The 19,182-nt window shown below is 42.5% G+C and overlaps 1 protein-coding gene across 1 annotated transcript in view; it reads right to left on the reverse strand.

The window, feature by feature from the left end:
* Positions 1-282: 282 nt before the first annotated feature.
* Positions 283-19,182, reverse strand: part of FREM3 (FRAS1 related extracellular matrix 3) — a 313,505-nt gene continuing 294,605 nt past the window's right edge. Inside the window, exons 13-24 of the mRNA XM_039539811.1 lie at positions 16,266-16,424; positions 14,470-14,773; positions 12,992-13,123; positions 10,938-11,269; positions 8,120-8,312; positions 7,226-7,330; positions 6,846-6,973; positions 5,898-6,032; positions 4,092-4,218; positions 2,719-2,906; positions 2,487-2,633; positions 283-1,650 (exon numbers count right to left, since the gene is read on the reverse strand). Coding sequence (XP_039395745.1) covers positions 1,177-1,650; positions 2,487-2,633; positions 2,719-2,906; positions 4,092-4,218; positions 5,898-6,032; positions 6,846-6,973; positions 7,226-7,330; positions 8,120-8,312; positions 10,938-11,269; positions 12,992-13,123; positions 14,470-14,773; positions 16,266-16,424 — 2,424 coding nt within the window. The 3' untranslated portion in view covers positions 283-1,176. The remainder of the gene's footprint in view (positions 1,651-2,486; positions 2,634-2,718; positions 2,907-4,091; positions 4,219-5,897; positions 6,033-6,845; positions 6,974-7,225; positions 7,331-8,119; positions 8,313-10,937; positions 11,270-12,991; positions 13,124-14,469; positions 14,774-16,265; positions 16,425-19,182) is intronic.

Here is a 19,182-nt window from a genome sequence, read left to right on the forward strand (position 1 = left end):
GTGACCTACAAACTGCTTGCCTGAAAACATTAATTCACAAAGGCATATTGTAAACATTTACATTTATGGAGAGTAGAGCACATAACTTACCTTTCAGATTTCTTAGCTGTTACTGCTCAGATTGCCGAAAAAAATTGCAGCAACTGCAAACTTTTTATGCTATGGATTTTTGTAATTTTTTCTATAATATAATTGAGCAGGTATTGGGGTAACACATTGCTGCTTTTTTCTGTTTTGACTAAATAACTCATCATGGAGTCCTCCTTCAGCCAAAGGTAGGAAACTGACTTTCTGGGGAGCCACAGGCATTTCTCAATGCACCATTAGGCTAGTGTAGGATTTAAATCAGGACATGTACCCAATAAATTATTTAATTTTCACTCAGCTTAATTACACGATGTGACTTTAATTGGACTTATTTACTAGGTGCTGATAGTTAACGGGCAGAATTGATGCATGACTGGGCATGTAGAAGTTTAAATTCAAGTGATTACAGTAAATTATAAAAAGGGAATTTAAAGCAGTCTTTAGTAATTGCCTAATCAATGACACATTCCCATATACAATACAGGACATACTCCAAATATGATGCTGCTCGGTAACTATTTTTAGAAAGTATTCTTCATTACCCTGAGAGTAATATTTATGGCCTTTGCTTTTCCCTTAAATTACTATTTTTCAAGTGGGCCAGTGTATGATCCTACTACCTGTGGGCTACACAAATGTAGAACAAAATAATTCTGATCTAGCAGATTTGTTTGGCACTGACATCCCTATTAGGATCTGAGAGGAGAATTTATTGATTTTTCTTCCACAGATTTGACATTTTTCACTATACATACTCTGTTTTTCTTTTCACAAAAATAAATCTATACAATAGCAACTAAACATCAGGCTTACATCGTGGCTATAAAGGTACATACACTGGTGCTTAAAAGAAAATGCTCGTTTAAAAAAACAAGGAGTCGCACTGTCACCTCTTGTTCCTGAAAAATGGTTTTGAACTCTAAATCAGTAATTCACACCTGCTGGGCCACTTTGGTTTTTTAGTAGTAACACCCAACCACAGCAGACAATTCTATGTCAGTGTAAAGTAGGCAGCCAGACACACCTGAGTTTGCTTTTGCAATTAAATGACATCTTAGAAGGATAGAGAACTCAGCTTTGAGCCACCCTCTACACTTCAGAACTGTCATTACTGCTGCTGGAGTAGGTGACAGATGGTTTCCTATGAGACGGCTGTCCCCTCTGCTTCAGCAGAAATGAGACAACTACTGCAGTGCCTATCAGCAGCAGCAGCCCACCTGCCCCTCCCAGAACAGGCATAATGCTGTTTTCAGAGTCTCTACCAGCAATTTCCAATGCTGGCCTTTGATAGGGCTCACCTGCCAGGAATTGATCATTCTGGGAGATTTTACTGGAATGGTAGAGGGCTATATGCTGAATATTTGTGCCCCTGTTTTTATTTGTTCCAATGTCTTGCGCGATGGTGGGGCCATCAGGATTGGCTCTCCGACTGCGCTTCAGGGTCCTGGTGCTGCTGAGTGTCTGGTGATGCTCTAGGCTTCTCTTGCCTATGCCTCGGTTAGCATTCTCTCTTGACCTAATCATGTAAATTGTATGAATGTACCACTCTCGTCCTGCTGCTACCTTTGAACAAAACAAAAAAACCCCTCTTTTACTATAAATTGAAATCACAAGGAGATGATAAAAAGAACAGTAACTTGCAACATCTGTAGCCAGAGGGCTCTGCACAGCTTTCAAGTAAAAGTACTTTTTCCATTTGCTAATACCCTCAAACAAGGTTCTTCAAATTGTAGTTCTCTATAAAAGCATCTTTAGGTTAAGCTTGGCCCTCCCACCTTGGTAACACTGTTGGCTCTAGTTTCTGCTCCCAGTCACAAAGCCATGCACTCAGCGCAAACTTAGGGCTTGGCTCCAGTATGCTACAGCACCCCAAAATACTGTGCTGTAACTGCCTGTGTGGACATTGAAGTCAGAGGTACTTAGTTCACTTTAATGCAGTCTTCCTTCCAACAGGACCATGTTAATATGAACCAGGTACCTTTTTATGCCAGCAGCATCTACACAGGGCAGTTACAGCACAACATTTTCGTGTGCTTTGGAATTCGACCTCCCCGTTGTCTATACTGTGGCACAGCACAGACAATGCTGATGATACACAAAGAAACAAAATGTAGCTCCCTCTCTTACCTGTGCTGAATCTACTGGACTAGCAGCAGTAAAAAGCAGTACAAATGACTATAAGTGTACCCAGAGAGCTGATCCATTGAGTAAGACGATCTCATGGTTTTCAAGGTAGAAAGCCATTTTAAAAAATTGTAGCTAATTTATACAAGCAAAATATTGAAAAGTGCTTATGAGGAGGGAGAGGAAGCACCAATGTAGTCCATGATGATAAAGTGGAGATAATACCCTTTTCCCGTGAGTAGCTTTTTGTACAACATAAATACCTGAGAACTTACCTGGAAGAGAGGAGAGGATGACAGGCTGAAACCATCCGAACCAGGCTGCTTTACTAAAGGAAAAGCATCTGCATGATCAATAGCTAATTTAGCATGAAACTTCACATTTCCAAACACTTCTGCCTGGGTCTCAGGCTGAGCTTTATCCTGAAGGAGTGAATAAAACATTCCCAGATTACTATTTTCAGGCTTTATTTCTAAATTACACTGTGTGAACTAACCATTTACATACCAGGATCTTGAATCTGTACAATAGGCTAGATGAGTCAGCCAGGCATCCGTATTCCGTATTATCCGGACTGTATTTGGGCACATATCCATCAGCCCCAGTGCACAGAAACACCTTCTCAATGTTACAGATGAAAGAGTCTCCTAAATTCTGAACAGGATCCACCATCACTCGGCCATAAATTTCAGACCCTAATAAAGCAAATTAAACACTTGGTAACCACACAGGAAGTAATCCATTTCATACATGCATCCGCTGAAGTGGGTATTCACCCATGAAAGCTTAAGCTCCAATACGTACGTTAGTCTATAAGGTACCACAGAACTCTTTGCCGCTTTTACAGACCCAGACTAACACGGCTACCCCTCTGATTCATTTCATGTTGCATAACCAATGGTAAATCATAATAAAACCAATGCAATGAGACCTATGGCTGTGTAGTCCCGAAATGATCATGTTAAGGTCTCAATTGCCTGTATGCATGTAGTTGAATATAGTACCTTTATTACTGATTTAACACTGGCTACTGCACTGTAAACAGTGTTTCCTGGGAAAAGCAGTCTTTTTTTCTTTTCTTCTCACTAGGGGGCAACCCATAGCCACATAAAAAGGTATCCAGCATGATAGCTATTATGATCATGTAAACTACTGATCTATGCCATGTTGGTGTAGTCAGGTCTATCCCGGGATATTAGAGAGACAAGGAGAGTGAGGTAATATTTTGAATTGGATCAACTTCTGTTGGTGAGAGAGACAAGCTTTTGAACTTACACAGAGCTGGTCCAATACAAGATATTACCTCACCCTCCCCACCCCACCCCCAGTCTCTCTAACAGACTGATCTAGCAGACTATCTTGGTTTCATAAGGAGGTCTTGTGTTGGAGACCAGTTACGTACATAATGAATTGTGCTGTAATGTTGGCATAATTGAACTTTATTATGAATCCCTGAAGCACATCCAGAACTCCAGTCAGTGCACAATGTGAAAGTAAGTAATGTGTGCTTAAGGCTTTGCACTGGCTTCCTGTTTCTGGTTGCAATTCAGCGTGGTCGTGATTGTTATGGGTGAGGCTCTCAGTTACTTGAAGGAGTGAGCTGAACTTTTCTGGTGGTAGGATCTTTCCACTTAAGAGGCCCCATCTGTTTTGAATTTGCTACACCAGAGCTACAGTCTAATAACATTCAGGGCAAGAATCATTTGTTTTGTTTAGCCTTTGATAAACATTTAGAAATCCCACACCCACTAGACAGATGCCTCTGTAATAGATGTTAAAGGAAACATTCAGTTTTGTTAAAAGTAGTTCTATTTCTGTGTCCATAGCAGATTAGCAACATGTAGTACAATGGGGTGCGGGCTACTAAAAGATGTATTTACCTTCAGCAAATGCCACATCCGTTCCTTCCCCAAATCCCATGGAGCCGTTGGATATCCAGAGCTCCTTCTTGGACAGCAGTAACATTTGGGTATTAAGACTGAACTCAGCCGCTACTGGGTCACTGACCTGTGTCAAAAAAAAAAAAAAAAAACCAGCTCTGAAATCTAGCTACAGTTTTACAAATGTCAGTGTTTACTGCAGATTCTGTGACGTTCAGCTAATAGGATCACTCAGTATTCTGTACATCTCAAATCCTAACATAAAATTAATACATGCAGGGTTGCTGTACAGGATAAAATGGGATAAAATCATCATTTAAGAGCTGTATGAGTTCTGGCACTGGTCCCATGAATGATACTGTCGTGAAGAAGATCTGTGTAGCTTTAAAACCTCTCTCTTTCAGCCCATGTTCCTCTAGTGTGCACCTTGCCCCCACTCTTCCTTCTGGGGCTACCACCCCGCTTCTCCTACGCCTGTCAAGGTTCCCACCAGTTGAACCAGGTGGGGTGGCATCGACTCTAGGAGTCAGACCATGACCAGTGAAGTTGATTACACCAACTCATTTCACATATGCCAAACAATGAATAATGACTTTTGGTCATATTCAGACTAACGACCTAATCTCCATGTGCCACAACCCAATCCCCTGAGTTATGTTCCTCCACGTATTAAATTATTATTTCAGGAAAAAAGCCAAACCCTACTGCTATAACCTTAATAGTACATATTTGCATAGGTCTGGAAATAATTCAAAATTATTCACACAGCAACCGTAACCCCTTCTTTAGCACATAAATCATTGTACAAAGTCTTAACTTCCTCTATGTACCTCTATGAGTAATGACTATGCTACTGTGGAAGACATATTGTTTGGTTTCTTGACATTGTCTGCTTAGAGCCATAATGCTGATTTGGTACATTTTTTTTCATTTAATTAATTAGCATATAATAAATAAGAGTCCTATTTACACTGACACAGATTTTTCAAAACTGGGTGCCTAAAATTAAGCATAAAAATTCTTCCTTAGGCATCTATGTTAGGGGCCTAATTTTTAAAAAGATGAGCACTCTGCAACTCCCATTGAAATCAATAGGTACTGTTGGGTGTGTAGCATTTTTCAAAATCATGCACTAATTTAGGTGCCTACATAAGGATTTACAACACTAAATTTAAGATGTTTGAAAATTACGGCCACACTGCAGTTTAGTGGGAAGACAAGTGCTTAGTTTTGCAATCCTCTTGCTTACCCTGCTACCTAGATGCTCCTTCTTTCAACAGAAAAGGAGAATCTGGTACACATAAGACATCCTATAATACAGCAGAGGTAATTAATGGAATGCTATATTCATTCATACCATTTAATTACTTTCATAAGCACAGGAATATTCTGATTTAAACAGGCACATGTCCATGACAAATCTGAATGAAGTGTCAAATGTACAGGCCTGATTTCCAACTCCATTACAGCCAGGGTCACCTCAGTGTATTTCCATAAAATTAAGCTGAGTCTCAGCATTAAAAAAAGCTGAGGTTCTAATGCTACCTGTTATGAAAACAAATGATTTTATTTTCAGTCTGCTCAATTTCTAATATCCATGAACAGCTCTCATAAACATGGTGTAAAAATGATGAAGTAGTTAAGCCACAGGCTATAATAAATTGTGAAGGAAGCAAATGAAAAATATTAGTTTAATTGTCATGGTACAGTGTAAGATACACCAGACAAACACAGCTCTACAGCAATTTGAATACACTAAGACAAGTAAGGCATTTAAATAGGTAACCTTAAATAAAAATGCTGTACCTGTTGGAACCTGATATCCACTTCAAAGGTGATTGGTTCCCATGGGTTACAGATGATAGGAAGGATATATTCCTGGTTAGGTGCAGCAGTACATGGGATACATTTTACAGTGTAGGTACCAGAATAGTCTCGTACCTAGCACACACACACAAAATAGGCACAATATTAGAAAGCAAACAAACACTTCTCCATAGTCTCTGAACAACCAGTGCTTCAGTTCAAACTACAGGACACTGCCACTACCTTCATTGTAATCCTTCAATCTAAACAGCATGTATATTAAAAAGCATAGGTCTTCTATCTGTTATCTTCCTACTTAACAGTGTCGTATGTACACAAGGACACCCAATTGTAAATACTTTGCTCAGGGAAGCAGGACAGTTCAATCAATAGGAGCCAGAACTGGGAGTCAGGAGACCCAAAGTTCTAGTCTGAGCTTTGTAACTGACCTGCATATTGAAAAAGCTATTATATAATTTCTTCCTTTTCATAATTTTCCTGTTTTAGCCAATCCAACCCTAGGCCCCAGACCTGCATTGTAATCCACACAGCCAGCCTGCACAGATTACAATGTAGAATCAGGGCCATGATTGTACCTATTTACTTACATGACTCCCATTACCTAGCATCAGATTTCTCTGGCAATGACTCCCTCTGGACAAGTCACTTAAACTCTGTCTTCTCTTAGGCAAATCATTTACTCTTCTTCCCACCCCCCGCCATCTGTATACTGGGGATAATAATATCTATACACCTCACCAGGGAGTTGTGATCATTCATTATGTAAAAGTAAAGCAGCTGGAAGCTGGCAAGCATTAAATGATCATTTTTGTTATATCCTTGATCAAATCTATGTGAACAGACACTGATTGATTTTGTAGAACCCAATGCAGAGACAGCTTTAATCGGAACAGTCTCCCCAAATTCCCACTCTGAATGGGAACTCACAGCAAAGTCTGAGCTAAAGCTCCACTGCTGCACGGGCTGGTGGAAGGTTGGTTCACTTCGTAACAGACTCAGTGTGAAGGTGAGGTCAGGATGGTCAGCAGACATCACCATTGATGACAGAGAAGTACCTGTAGAAGCAAAGGGTGAGTTATATCCTGGAGGGGATCAGCATCAATCAGCACACAGTGACAGAGGCAACAAGACGACACAGGAATCTCTGCCATCGCTGAAAAGAATGGTTTCAATTTCTTTTCCACCCCCCATCTGTTGAAACGTGCTTTGTTATAAAACACCTCCCTTCCGCTGGGAACAGACAGTGCTCCCGATGTCTGTCATGTCTCTTGGAGATACTAGTCCAGGAGAAAAGACCAGGTACTTACCTGGGTGAGACATTACAAGCTGTCCTCGGAACCGAATCTGAGTCCTGAAATTCACCACCAATCGCCCTTCATCATTGATTCGCATGCTGGTTGGGTAGAGGGAACCTAAACAGAAAAAAGCCATCATGTCTACTGAGAATGGTTTTCCATTTCCTTTTTGAAAGAAAGGCTTTTCACTAGTTTCAGTATTTGGAGAAATGAAATAGGTTGCTAAGTTCTGGCACTCTCCGGGTGATCTAAACCCTCCTGCACTATAGAACCTTACTGTGATAGATATTCAGACTAATTGACTTTAATCGAACCAAGGGTCTGCTCCACTGGGATAGATTCTGAGTTACACTGATATAAATCAGGGGTAGCTCAACTGAAGTAAATGGAATTACTGGTGTAAAACAAGTAGCAGTGGGAGTAGATTCAGATCCACTGAGTTTTTCTTCAAGCTTTAACACAAAGGCTTCTGGCTCAATTTCCAGTAGGATCCCTCTTTTGCTGGCACTCAACCATTTCCAGTAACACAGGGGCTCGTCCATTGTTTTGTAAACCTACATCCATCCAGCACTCTAGGGGTTTACCCTCCTAAATATGGCCGCTTATCTATTTCTAAAATGCGGTTGCCTATTGTTTTTACACATTCTGTGGTAGATTTAAAGGGGTATATGTTTAGGAAAACTTTTAAAATATCTAATTCAACAACATATGGAATTAAAAACAAACAACCTTATTCCTTGGGTATTTTAATGGTGGGAATTGGCTTTGATGCTGTTTTTTGTGAGATTCTCAAGGCCAGGAGGTGTCTTGATTAATCACACAAACTGCCATATGCTTCCCCCAGGAAGGAAGGGGGCCATGATGGGACAGAGTCTAAAAATAAGAAGGAAAGCAGCAAGAACTGACCTTGGAGCTCTGATTCCGGTGGGCTGCCTATGCCATCTTTCCACAGGATGGCGGTATCATATACAAAGGTGAGTCTCAGTTCAGACTGCAAGTCAAAGTGCTGCCAGCCACCAATGGCAGCAGGAGAGTGAAAGATGTAGGAGACATAGAGGGGCACCCGCAGTGTGACATAGGATTGCACCAGATTTAACACCTGAAAACCATTGGGGCAGAAGGTTACTGCACTTGTGTCTAATGCTGAGAAGTTAGTTGCCAAACTTTCATTCTGACTTTCATTGTACTTTTCTAACCATAAGAAAACACCTCATTCACTTTTATATCTTCAATTCGTCAAATGTATGGAAATGTCTTTTTTTCTTTTTTTTTTTTTGCCATTTGCATTGCTTACATTTCAGATCTTGCACACATTTTACGCAGTGTGTTTACAAATCTACTTTCCACCATTGGGAGTGACTTCCAGTGCATGTCAAAGGAAGAGAGTTACAGCACAGACTGAAGCACATCAGCTCGGGCCACAGCTCTTGCAAGATACAAGACATGCTAGCATTGACCTGAGAGTTGTTCCAAACGCTACAGTTGTTCTGGGATACATAGACATATCCATCATGGAATCAGTACTCACAAGCTCACCTTCACTAGTGAACTCTGGTACACCTCAGCCCAAGACTCTGGAAATGAAACTAAGCTCTGGAAATGCACTAAACTCTTCCTTAACCAAAGCTCCTTTTCAAACTGACACAGCTGATGTCTTCTCAGAATTAGCACCAGCAAAGTTTTGTTTCTTTTTATTTTGTTTCTTTCAGAATTGATTACAAGTTATATGGTGTTAGAGATGGGCTGCATCAAAACACAGATTTGACAACCACATACTTTTGGGGCATTGAAAAACAGAACGTAGATCAAGAACCCAGTTTTGCAAATGGCACCTGTCTTTATAGTATATTGAACCAAAATTCCAGACTGGAGTCTCTCCTCTGTTTTATGCATGATGGGGTTGGAGTGGAGTCTATAGCTACATACACATACATACACACACACTATTATGACAGAAACAAATGCTCCCAGCATCTTGGTAACAACAAAGAACCTCAACACAGGAGAATGAACCATGTGTTGTAATCAGGGCCTGATTCAGGGAATATAGACCCAGAGATGCTCTGAGGACCTTAGCATCATATATTAAATGACATTGTGAGTGGCCAGGGGACTTTTCATTGGGGGGGGGCAAGCTTTAGTCCCATTGGACTTTTCATTATGGTGACTGATTATAATGGAACTCAATTATATCAAGGCCTTTTCTAAACCACCACTGGGTGCAGTTGCTGATATATGTCTGGACTTGGTTGGACATTCTATTAACTCATACATAATAAAGTCTGGGATCATGGCTGGTTATTCTCAGGAAAGTGGATGTGTGCGTGCGTGGTGTTTTTTTCATTCCCCAGCATCCAGGCCTCTGGCTATGTTCTGTCACCTGTCTGGCAGCACTACCAAGGTGCAGTCATTGCTAAAATGACTGAGCACTGTGACTCTGTCAATAATTAGAGCTCCCAATTTAGGAACGGCTGAAGGGGTGCCTTTGCCTTCCATAGCAAACAAGCACACAGAGTTATGAGGCGTCTGACAATACGTCACGTATATATTGTCGACAGGGCCAAATTCTGCCTTTGTTTGCATCAGTGTAGCAATAAAGATAATTTGGCTGATATTGTGTGTGCATACACACTTGGAAGAAGAAATATTTTGGGTCAACAAAAAGAGCTGAAGTCTACAAGCACATTCACATCTAGGTTAGGAGCAGCAGCCAACAGGAATCACACACAGCTGTGTCTGTATAAAACCCACACTGAAAAATGAATCATGGCAGCATGCAGAGGTATAGTGCCCAACAGTACTGCTCCTACCTAGTAATAAAATAAATAATAAATAATAATACCACTCAGCTCTTGTGTCATTTTTCATCAATAGCTCTCAAAGTGCTTTTTAATGTATGTAAAATGGTGGGGGAAAGAAAATAAATGGCACAGAAACTCTTAGGAGCAGTTGTTTTAAAACCAGATCTTGTCTCACTTCCTAGTTAGGTTAGTTGTCAGGGTTTACTAATGAACAGAGCACTGCTTTTATTTAAGCCAGGAAAGAGAAGCATTCTACTGGAAGTCAGAGAGGAGTGAGGTGGCTCTTCTACTTTTCATCTCTCTCTTTATTTCCTCCTCACACTACTTCAAACAAAATCTAGAATGGGGATTTGTGCTTATGAAAATAATCACCATGGCTATACTGGGCTAAATCTGCCAGTCCAACTGAGCTGCTCTATAAAGGACTATAAAGGCAGCCAGAAATCAGAATGGTGCAAGGTGAGCTGGCCACACACTCTACAGCAGGTGTCAGGACGTGCTATTATCCAGCTAGATGCCAGCTTGCAATTTCCAACCGATTGGTGCAAAGCAGCCAGACTGGGAGCCACGATCTGGCCCACTGTCTCTTCCCAGTGGTATTTCAGCAGAAGTTGAGGGCACTCGGCACTTCACTGGATTAGCCATTAGTGAAGAGACTAATTTAATGAGTGGAACAACTGATGGAGAAGCTATTTATCAAAAAATGAAATACAGGAAACTGAATAGGTTTTGGGGACTTCTGAATGTCTCTAAATGGTTCTAAAGGAATTGTGCCCAGGACAGCTGAACCTTTCTTGTGAGAAGTTGTATCAAGTGATCTGTATAGCGGCTAATGCTTTTCTTATAAAATAAATGTTTCTTGCTTGGACTAGGTTCTTCAACCTTTCTGTCTCTGAGGCAAGTGCTTCCGCAATGACACATACCTGGCCATCTGTGCCAATGGAGCCACCGCAGTCAGTCAGCAGTTCAGACATAGCATAGTAGCTGTTGAACTCCCAGAGGCAGGCCTCCAGGTTGAGGTTACGGTAGAAACGCAAGGTCTTAGTAGATCGCAGAGAGTTGCTGTACTGGTAGGGTGAGGTTTCCCCAATCACTTCAGGGTTCTTGGTTTCATCTGTAATAAAACCATGCTTGGTCTGGATCTCATTATAATCCAGCAGGTTGGAGCACTTGTGGTTGCCCACACGAGTGCCATCAGGGCTAAGAGTCAGCTCAAAGTTGGATAACGGATGAGTTGAGATGACAGGCAACATTCCTGAAACAAAATGCACACAGTCCAATTAGCATTCTCAGCTGAAGCGACTGACTGGTCAAATGTTCTAAGTGTCTTGCAAATGTACTGACAACGCTGACATCATAAACGGGTTAGGGAAAACTTCATCCTTCTGCTACATGGGAACATTCTGAGGCTATAAGGCCATATGTATACTTCTGTACGTTTGTGAGTACGGAGACAGTATGTATGTCGTGAATTCACCATGTTGTTCCAGAAGTAGTTTCACTATGGACTGTGAGCATGTGAAGTATGCTGTGTATATTAGCTGTGCCTGTTTCAGGTTATCTTTTTTTGGTGGCTCACTATTTCTTGTCTATCAATGACCCTGAGTACAAAATCTATTGCTGACAGCAAACTTTACATTTCGGAAAAATTTGGCTTCGACTGTTAAAGGGTTAAATGCATATGTCCCTGCAACTGCCTAGGTACCCAGTCCCTGCCACTGTAGCAGTATAGCAATAATGCAGAGAATTGCATGGAAACCTTGTTCATACTAGGAAACTGAAACATTGCTGACCATAGTTTTTTCAGCAATGCTTCAACTATGTACTGGCACTGAAAAGGTTTTATGCCTGAATGTATAGCAGACAAAGACATTTTGAACAGTTTCACTGAGTATTACCGAAACTCAACTATGCTTCCTACGATGGTATTGGAAATGATTTTGTCTCACAAAGGCTAATGCCTACATTATTGCTGGAAAACATTTTCAGCAATGGCTCAGTTTCCTAACAAAGACCAGTCTAGATAGGGTGTCCCGTGAACAAATGAAAGCAATTTCCATGGCAAACCTCTGTTCTGCAAACATAAGAGGTAAAGGCCTTGTCTATACTTTGAACCATGCTACTAATAACTGTGCTACAAAACATTTAACACACATGGTTCTACTAGACCCACATAACAACTCTCTTGTTCAAAGATGGCTGTCAACCACATTTCCCCCCGATCATTCCAACCAGGCAGTTGCTAGCAGAGTTCTAACACACTAGTTTTTAGACCCATGCTTGCCCAAACTGCAGCAGCTACCTTCTGCAGATAGTCTAGAGCATGGTTTCTAAACATGAGGTTGATTCTCCTCTCACCTTGCTGTAAGCCAGGAATAATTCTGTTGAGCTCAGTGGAGTTACGCCAGTGTAAATGAGAGGAGAAGCCAGCCCACTGTGGGTATGTCTACACTGCAAAAAAACACCTGTGGCTGGCCCAAGTCAGCAGACTTGGGCTTGGGCTGCAGGGTTATAAAATGGAAGTGTAAATGTTCAGCCCAAGCCCAAATGTCCACACTGCAGTTTTATAGTCCTGCAGCCTGTGCTGCACAAGCCAGAGTCAGCTGACACAGGCCAGCCATAGGTATTTTATTGCTGTGTAGAGACAGCCTGTGTGTAACAAGATTTTTGTAATAGTTTCAGTTTTCAGATGCAAACCATGTGATAACATACTAGGCTGTAACAGGGTTTGAAAACAAATTTAAACAAAGCATGTTCCGTACTGTGGACAAGACCTAATGTACCACCACAGGGGAACACCTCTCTGACCAAAAGCCTACAGTGCTGTTTCTTTCAAGAAAAATCCCTCTTTGCCAGAAGCAATGCTAAAATTTGCTATAAGGTGGGTACGTGACTCATGACTGCCACTTATCTGTGGCTGCTGGAGATGAAACTCCGAGGCAGCATCTGATCACTTCTGTGGCCTTTTCATGCTTACCATCCATATGAGGCATTGTAACTGTTAATTTGATCAGGTTGGGGTAATCGGGATCATCTGGACCCGTGTAGCTAATCTTGGCTGAGAAAGGTTCTGCTCCAACCGTTCCTGGGATCCGAGATTGACAAAGACCTGGGGGGAAAGAGAGATCATGAAGAGTCTGTTAAATTGTGACACACTGTCTAAACGAAAGCAAGTCAGAGCTCATTCTACATGTCTATAACAGGGCTGGATTAAGACAATGAGGGTCCCTGGGCACACCATAATGTGGCGCTCCTTGTGGCTCCAGCTCTACCCTCCTGGCCCTGTTGGAGCCCTGGCATTTGGGGTAGAGCCATGCATGTCCACTTGGAGTGGTGGTGGCAGGATGTCTCCCTCCCAGAGAGGCAGAAGCAGCAGCAAAGGCCTCCAATCCCCTAAACTGTCAGAGAGGGAAAGATGGCAGCAACGGGGCCTCCCAGTATACGCCAGCAGCCAGGAGGTATCTAGGCACATGGGGGAGTGGTCCAAGCCTGCTTCACTCTTCTCCACCTGTCACAGAGTAAGTATACACTGCAGCTGGAAGTGAGCCTCTCAACCCAAGTAGACAGACTCCCACTACTGGACATGGCTGCACTGGTGGAGGCTTGGGCTAGCCACCTGAACTTGAACCGGGGGGAGGGGGGGAAGGGTCAGGTGGGTCTGAGCTCAGGTGTCTAGCCTGAGCCTTTGCTGGTGCAGCAATGACCACTCTGCTATTATAAGAATGCTAGCACGAGCCTGCTAATACAAATTTGTCAAATTGGGCAGGGAGGCTCAGTCCTACCTGCAGTGAGGACATACAGAGTCCTCTACCCTGGGGTATTGATGACAGAGCCCTTCAAAGTAATGGGTCTTGGAAATAACACCCCACTGAGATGTATGGGGCAGTTCACACCATCAGAGCTATTGTTCCTGGCTCTCTGCAGACTCAGGCAGCCCTCACTGCATCAGTTACACACACTTCCGTGTTTTCAAGCTCTTCTTCCCATGCATCAGGCAGGGAAACTTGCATGCTTTAAAAAACAGAAAACGGAGATTCTGATCTAATCAGTCACATAGTTCTTGAGGAGCTGAGGCCCTGGGCATGGGCCTACAGTGCCTATGTTTAAATCAGCCCTGGTCTGTAGATATCTAAATGTTCCCATGGTCAGAGGTCCTTTGTTTCTTCTAACCTGGATTCACTGCTCTCTTCTCCTTGTCGATGGCTGTGCTGTTTTGAGGTCTAAAATAGAAATATCCGTATTTGCTGTACATACATATAACGTGAAAAGCAGAGGACACATTCAGGAGTGATCCTGCTGTTTGGTTTACTAGAAAGAGATGCCAAATAAATGAATCATTGTCTCCATTCCACTCCCGCTCCCAATGTCAATCACACCTGAGTTATGGGTAGACCCGAAATGCTGACATTACAGGGCTGATGTGGCACCTGCCTTTCATTCAACGTTACCACATACCGTCTTCTCTGTTTACTGTGTAAATAGGGCTCAGCAGTTCCAGACCCACATCACCATTGGCACTGACAGCCCGTGCTGCACACTGGACCCTTGATCCAGACTGGAAGTATATGGAGTCCAGGGAGATGGACTTGGTGTTGGTAAAGAAGGTGTTGGAGTCCACTTCCCGCATGGGGCTGGTGACACCGTCGCTGCCACTCGGAGCACTGACAAGCCAGCGGTAAAGGGTCAGAGTATCATTGATGTTTTCGGCAGCGCAGAGACCCCTAGTCTTGTCATAGTCTGAATACTTGGGATTACATGCCTGCAGGTCAACAGACACACAAAATATACAACTTTATCTCTAGTTGCCTGTGTGCTCTGGGAAAGCTAACAATTAATTGCTGTTCTAACATTCTTCTGGTAAAGTTTCAGTACTTAACACTCTCTTTTTACGGTTAGAGAGCTCTGTCACACAACTCAATTGAGACGGGAGCGAAGGTCTGGGACTTCAAAATTTAAGAGGAGGAAGTGTGGAAAACTCTTCAATTTATCATATACTTGTTAATTGCATCTCCCTTTGCTGCACAACCTTGGAAGGTAATGGGAGCTACACGTGCTCAGCACCTCTGAAAATCAGGCCACTTATTTGTGTGTCTAAAGATGGAGTTGGGTGCTTAGCTTTAGGCACCCAGGTTTGAAAACTCTGGTCTTAATCTCTCTGTATTTTCATTCCTAATCAGTAAAATAAGGGGACTGATATTTATGCCTTAGCTATACTTATCGTGGTCTGCAAGGTCTGAGTAACTACACACCACAGTGAAAGGCAGGCTGTGTCCACACTTGTCACTGTGGTATGTAGCTACATGCAACAGTGAAAGGCTCCAGAAAGATGGAAGCAACAGGAAAAGGTTCTGGCCGGGGGGGAAGCAACAGGATACTTTGCTAAAAATAGCAGTGTAGACGTGGGAGGCACTGGTTGGGTCTGTAGGGCGCTGTGGAGGGTGGGAGTTCAGGCATGAAGGACCTTCTACTTGCCTAAGCCATGCCTCACCATCTACACTGCTATTTATACCTGCGCTAGCTGGGTGCGCAGTGTCTGTACTCTACACACCACCGTAAGTGTAGACGCACCTTTACATACCTAACTCACAGTGGCATTGTGAAGCCTGAATGGTGAAGCTTTGAGCTCTAATCCTGGTTCTGTGTGACCTTCCAATCGTAGTTTCCCTGATTTTACTTACTTTTCCCAGGGGCATTGTGCGGAATACTAAATAAATATCTGTACCGCACTTTGAACCGTAAACCACTATGGAAAGGACTAATTATTATTATTTTTATGTACAACAACATAGCTGCACTGCTGTTACCCTGTAGGCAGCCAATCTTAAGGAGCAGAAACTTCATTGGAAGCTTGATCCAACTGCATAGGTAACAAACTAATTTTCTGTGGCCTGCAAGTTCTTCCTAGGATTGCCCTTATAAAAAAACACTATAGTACTCTATAGCATTCATTCAAACCACTACACTGTACAACAAGTGTAAATTACTACAACGTCAGAGCCATTACTGTCGAATTTACTAAACAAGCATGTGCACCCTTGGAGTTTTTTTGGTTTTTTTTAAAATCATGGCTATGATTGCTAGGGCTTCCCAAGCTCACTCAGGTCTAACAGTAGCACATAGTAACTGGCTGCTACTTGTAGTTCTTATCCAGCAGTTTTTTTCTCTGTTTGCAGCCTGAAAAGCACCAAATGCCTTTTAGGCCATTAGTAAGTAGTACCGTTTAGACAAAACCATGCAGGAACAGTTCATACCGTTACACACACAATAGGGTAACCAGTAGGAGGATGTGGGTTCTCTTTGCTTTTAGAAGTGTCATCGTACACCAGGAGCGATACAACCTGGGGCACAGCTGGGAAAGTCACATCTGCAATGCTGTCCATTTCTTCGATGTACACAATGGCTTTGTTCATCTGAATTGAGAGAACAAAGAGGTTACTACTGCAACTGACCGGGAAAAAGTAGTGCTGCAGCTGGACTTCTGCCTCTGAAATTCATTTGGGTTTTTTCCCCACACAGAGTTTTCTTCAACTGTTGCCCATTGATCCTGCTTATAAAAGGATCGTGTTAATCCTCGCCTAAGCTTTGAGTCTCTCTGTAGAAGGTCCGTTCATGCACAATTAACTATTAATGAATATTACACTGCCCCGGTGCCTGTGAAGGGAAAGATCATGATTGGGAGCAAGAGTAAAGATTAATTCTAAATGCTTGCTCCATATGTACAGGTGCCATTGATGCCAACAGTGGCATGGGCATGAATCAAGGTAAGTATAAGGTCCTGGGGGCAAGATTTTTTATAATGGGTGGTTAATGTTTGGCTCCTAAATCCACATTTGGGTTCCTAAATGAATTCAGCCTGATTTTCAGAGGTGTTTAGTACCTGATGCTTCAATTGATTTCAAAAGTGCTTCTGGGTGCTCAACACTTTTGAAAATCTGGCTGCTTATTTAGATGCCTAAATATAGATTTAATACCTAATTTTAGGCTCCCAATTCTAAAAATCTTGGCCTATTTTGAGTTTACCTTGGTATAAGTATAGGAATGGTATAACATATCCTAGAATTGTAGTATCTATTACGATACATGCACACACTATTACATATACGTTACCCAGATATCTCTTGATGCCAACTGGCAAAGGGCACAAGAGGTACATAAGGGTTACAGGAATCCCCAGGGCCTGGTATTTACATTCTAGTCCTCAAAAGAGTGTCCTGTGAAGTCTCAAATGAAAGCTTGTGTCATAGTGGGCATCAATATCACTGCAAAACAAGTGTACAGATGTTGTGTAAGGAGTTATGTCTATATATTGAAAATTATGTTCTTACAGTCTGTGTCTAGGGACTGGTCATCAGCAAAGTGAAAAAAGGTCTTCTTTCACACAAGAAATGTTTATCTGTCTGTTTACATGTAAATTAAGTATTGTATGGTTCACAGTAGGTCTCCTCTCACCAGTCTGAACTGAATACTAAAGAGGAATTGTGAAATCTTCAAACAGAGGAAAGAAACAGGAAGAGGTAAACAGCGGGAAGAGGGAACCCAACCTTGAGGTGTACCTCAAAGGGCTATGCTGATATATTTAGGGGTTCAAAGACACACCCTGGCATCCTTCACCTAGTCAGTAAATGGACAGTAAATTTGCTTCATGAAAAAAAGGGATCTCAACCAGACTTGGTTGAAAATGCTGGAGAGAACTTTGGGTGAGATAAGCTAGCATAGACAGAAGGATAGCTTGTTAATTAAGCTTAGTCTCTAGGAAGCGTGGTATGATTTTGTTTGCTATATAACCGTTTGTTTCCAGTATTCTTACTCATTATGTCTCGAATCTCTGTCCTTTGATAATTAACTTAGTCTTGTTCTCACTATAAATGTATCTAAAGTGCTGAGTGTTCAACAGAGCTGTGTTCTAAGGTAAGCTGTGGTGTACTGAGCACAGTAAGCTGTAATTCTGTGAGCATTCAGTGGACAAGGGGCTGGACACAACAGGGAATACTCTGAGGACTCAGGAGTTGGTGTGTGCCTGTCGCTAACCTGTATGGAGAGAGTGAGGCCTGCAAGGCAGTGCGTGTTGCCAGAGGCTGGTGGTTTCAGGGAGCTGATCCACAGCAGACACAGTCAAGACTTCCTCGCACTAAGGGTGGGTGGCGGTGAGGTGCCTCACAACCCTAGGTAGCCCCAGGAAGTGTCACAATATAGTTACAAAACAAGAAGCTGTAAAAAGAGCTGAAGCCAAATCCAGTCTCTAGAATACAGCCCAAGGAACCAGGACCCGGTGCTTCTTTTCTGCACTTCCATGGAGTAGAAAGGAATGGCCAGTGGCTCCACATCATCTGTTTGTCCCAGACCCACCTCAGCCCTGTCCCCAGATCTCTGCCTATGGAGATTCAGAAGGTGTCTTTATGGAGCCGTACTCTGCAGTGCCGAGGGATCTGGAACACTGCTCAAGACCCCACAAAACTCCCTGTCAGCACTGAAGAACACTACTATGTCTGTTGCATCCAGAGCCCTTCACGCCATGCAGTTTGTCCTTTACAAGGAGTCTGATGGCTGAAAATACATAGCACTGACATGGAAATATTAAAAGCTGGGTCCTAACTATTGTAGCAGCCTCTGTCATGGTTTGCCATGTCTGTAACTGAGATCAAAGTCAGTAGACTGCTGCAGAATGATTTGCATTTTATAAAGCCAGAGAGCAGAAACCAATGTCATATAGAATGAGGAAATCATTGCATTCCTCTTTTTCTCCCTCTATCTATCACATCTGAATTAGGGCCATTTGACAATCACACTGAAATCATGGGATTCCCAGGGCCATGGAATTCTGAGGCCAATTTTCTAAGTTTGATACATGCGTTTGTATCTAATTCATGTGCATCTGCACAGCCAGTTAGGGACCTAGCTGACCATGTGTAAGCATGTGTTGGCTATTTAAGCAACTAAATAGGCACACTGAAAATCTGAGGCTACAGCTACACTTAAGGCAGCATGTAGAGCACAGGAACTACATGTGTAGATACATACAGCAATGAAAGGCTCTGTTAGGGGGGAGGCAGCAGGGAAAGGGTCAGGCAGCGAGGAAAGGCTCCAGCAGCTCTTTGTTGCTGGAGTCTTTTCCCACCCCCAGACCCCTTCACTATGGCAAGGAAAGGCAGAAAGGAGGCACTGCTTGGA

Source organism: Mauremys reevesii, linkage group 5 (genome assembly GCF_016161935.1).
Source record: "Mauremys reevesii isolate NIE-2019 linkage group 5, ASM1616193v1, whole genome shotgun sequence".
In the NCBI taxonomy this organism is placed as follows: Eukaryota; Metazoa; Chordata; order Testudines; family Geoemydidae; genus Mauremys; species Mauremys reevesii.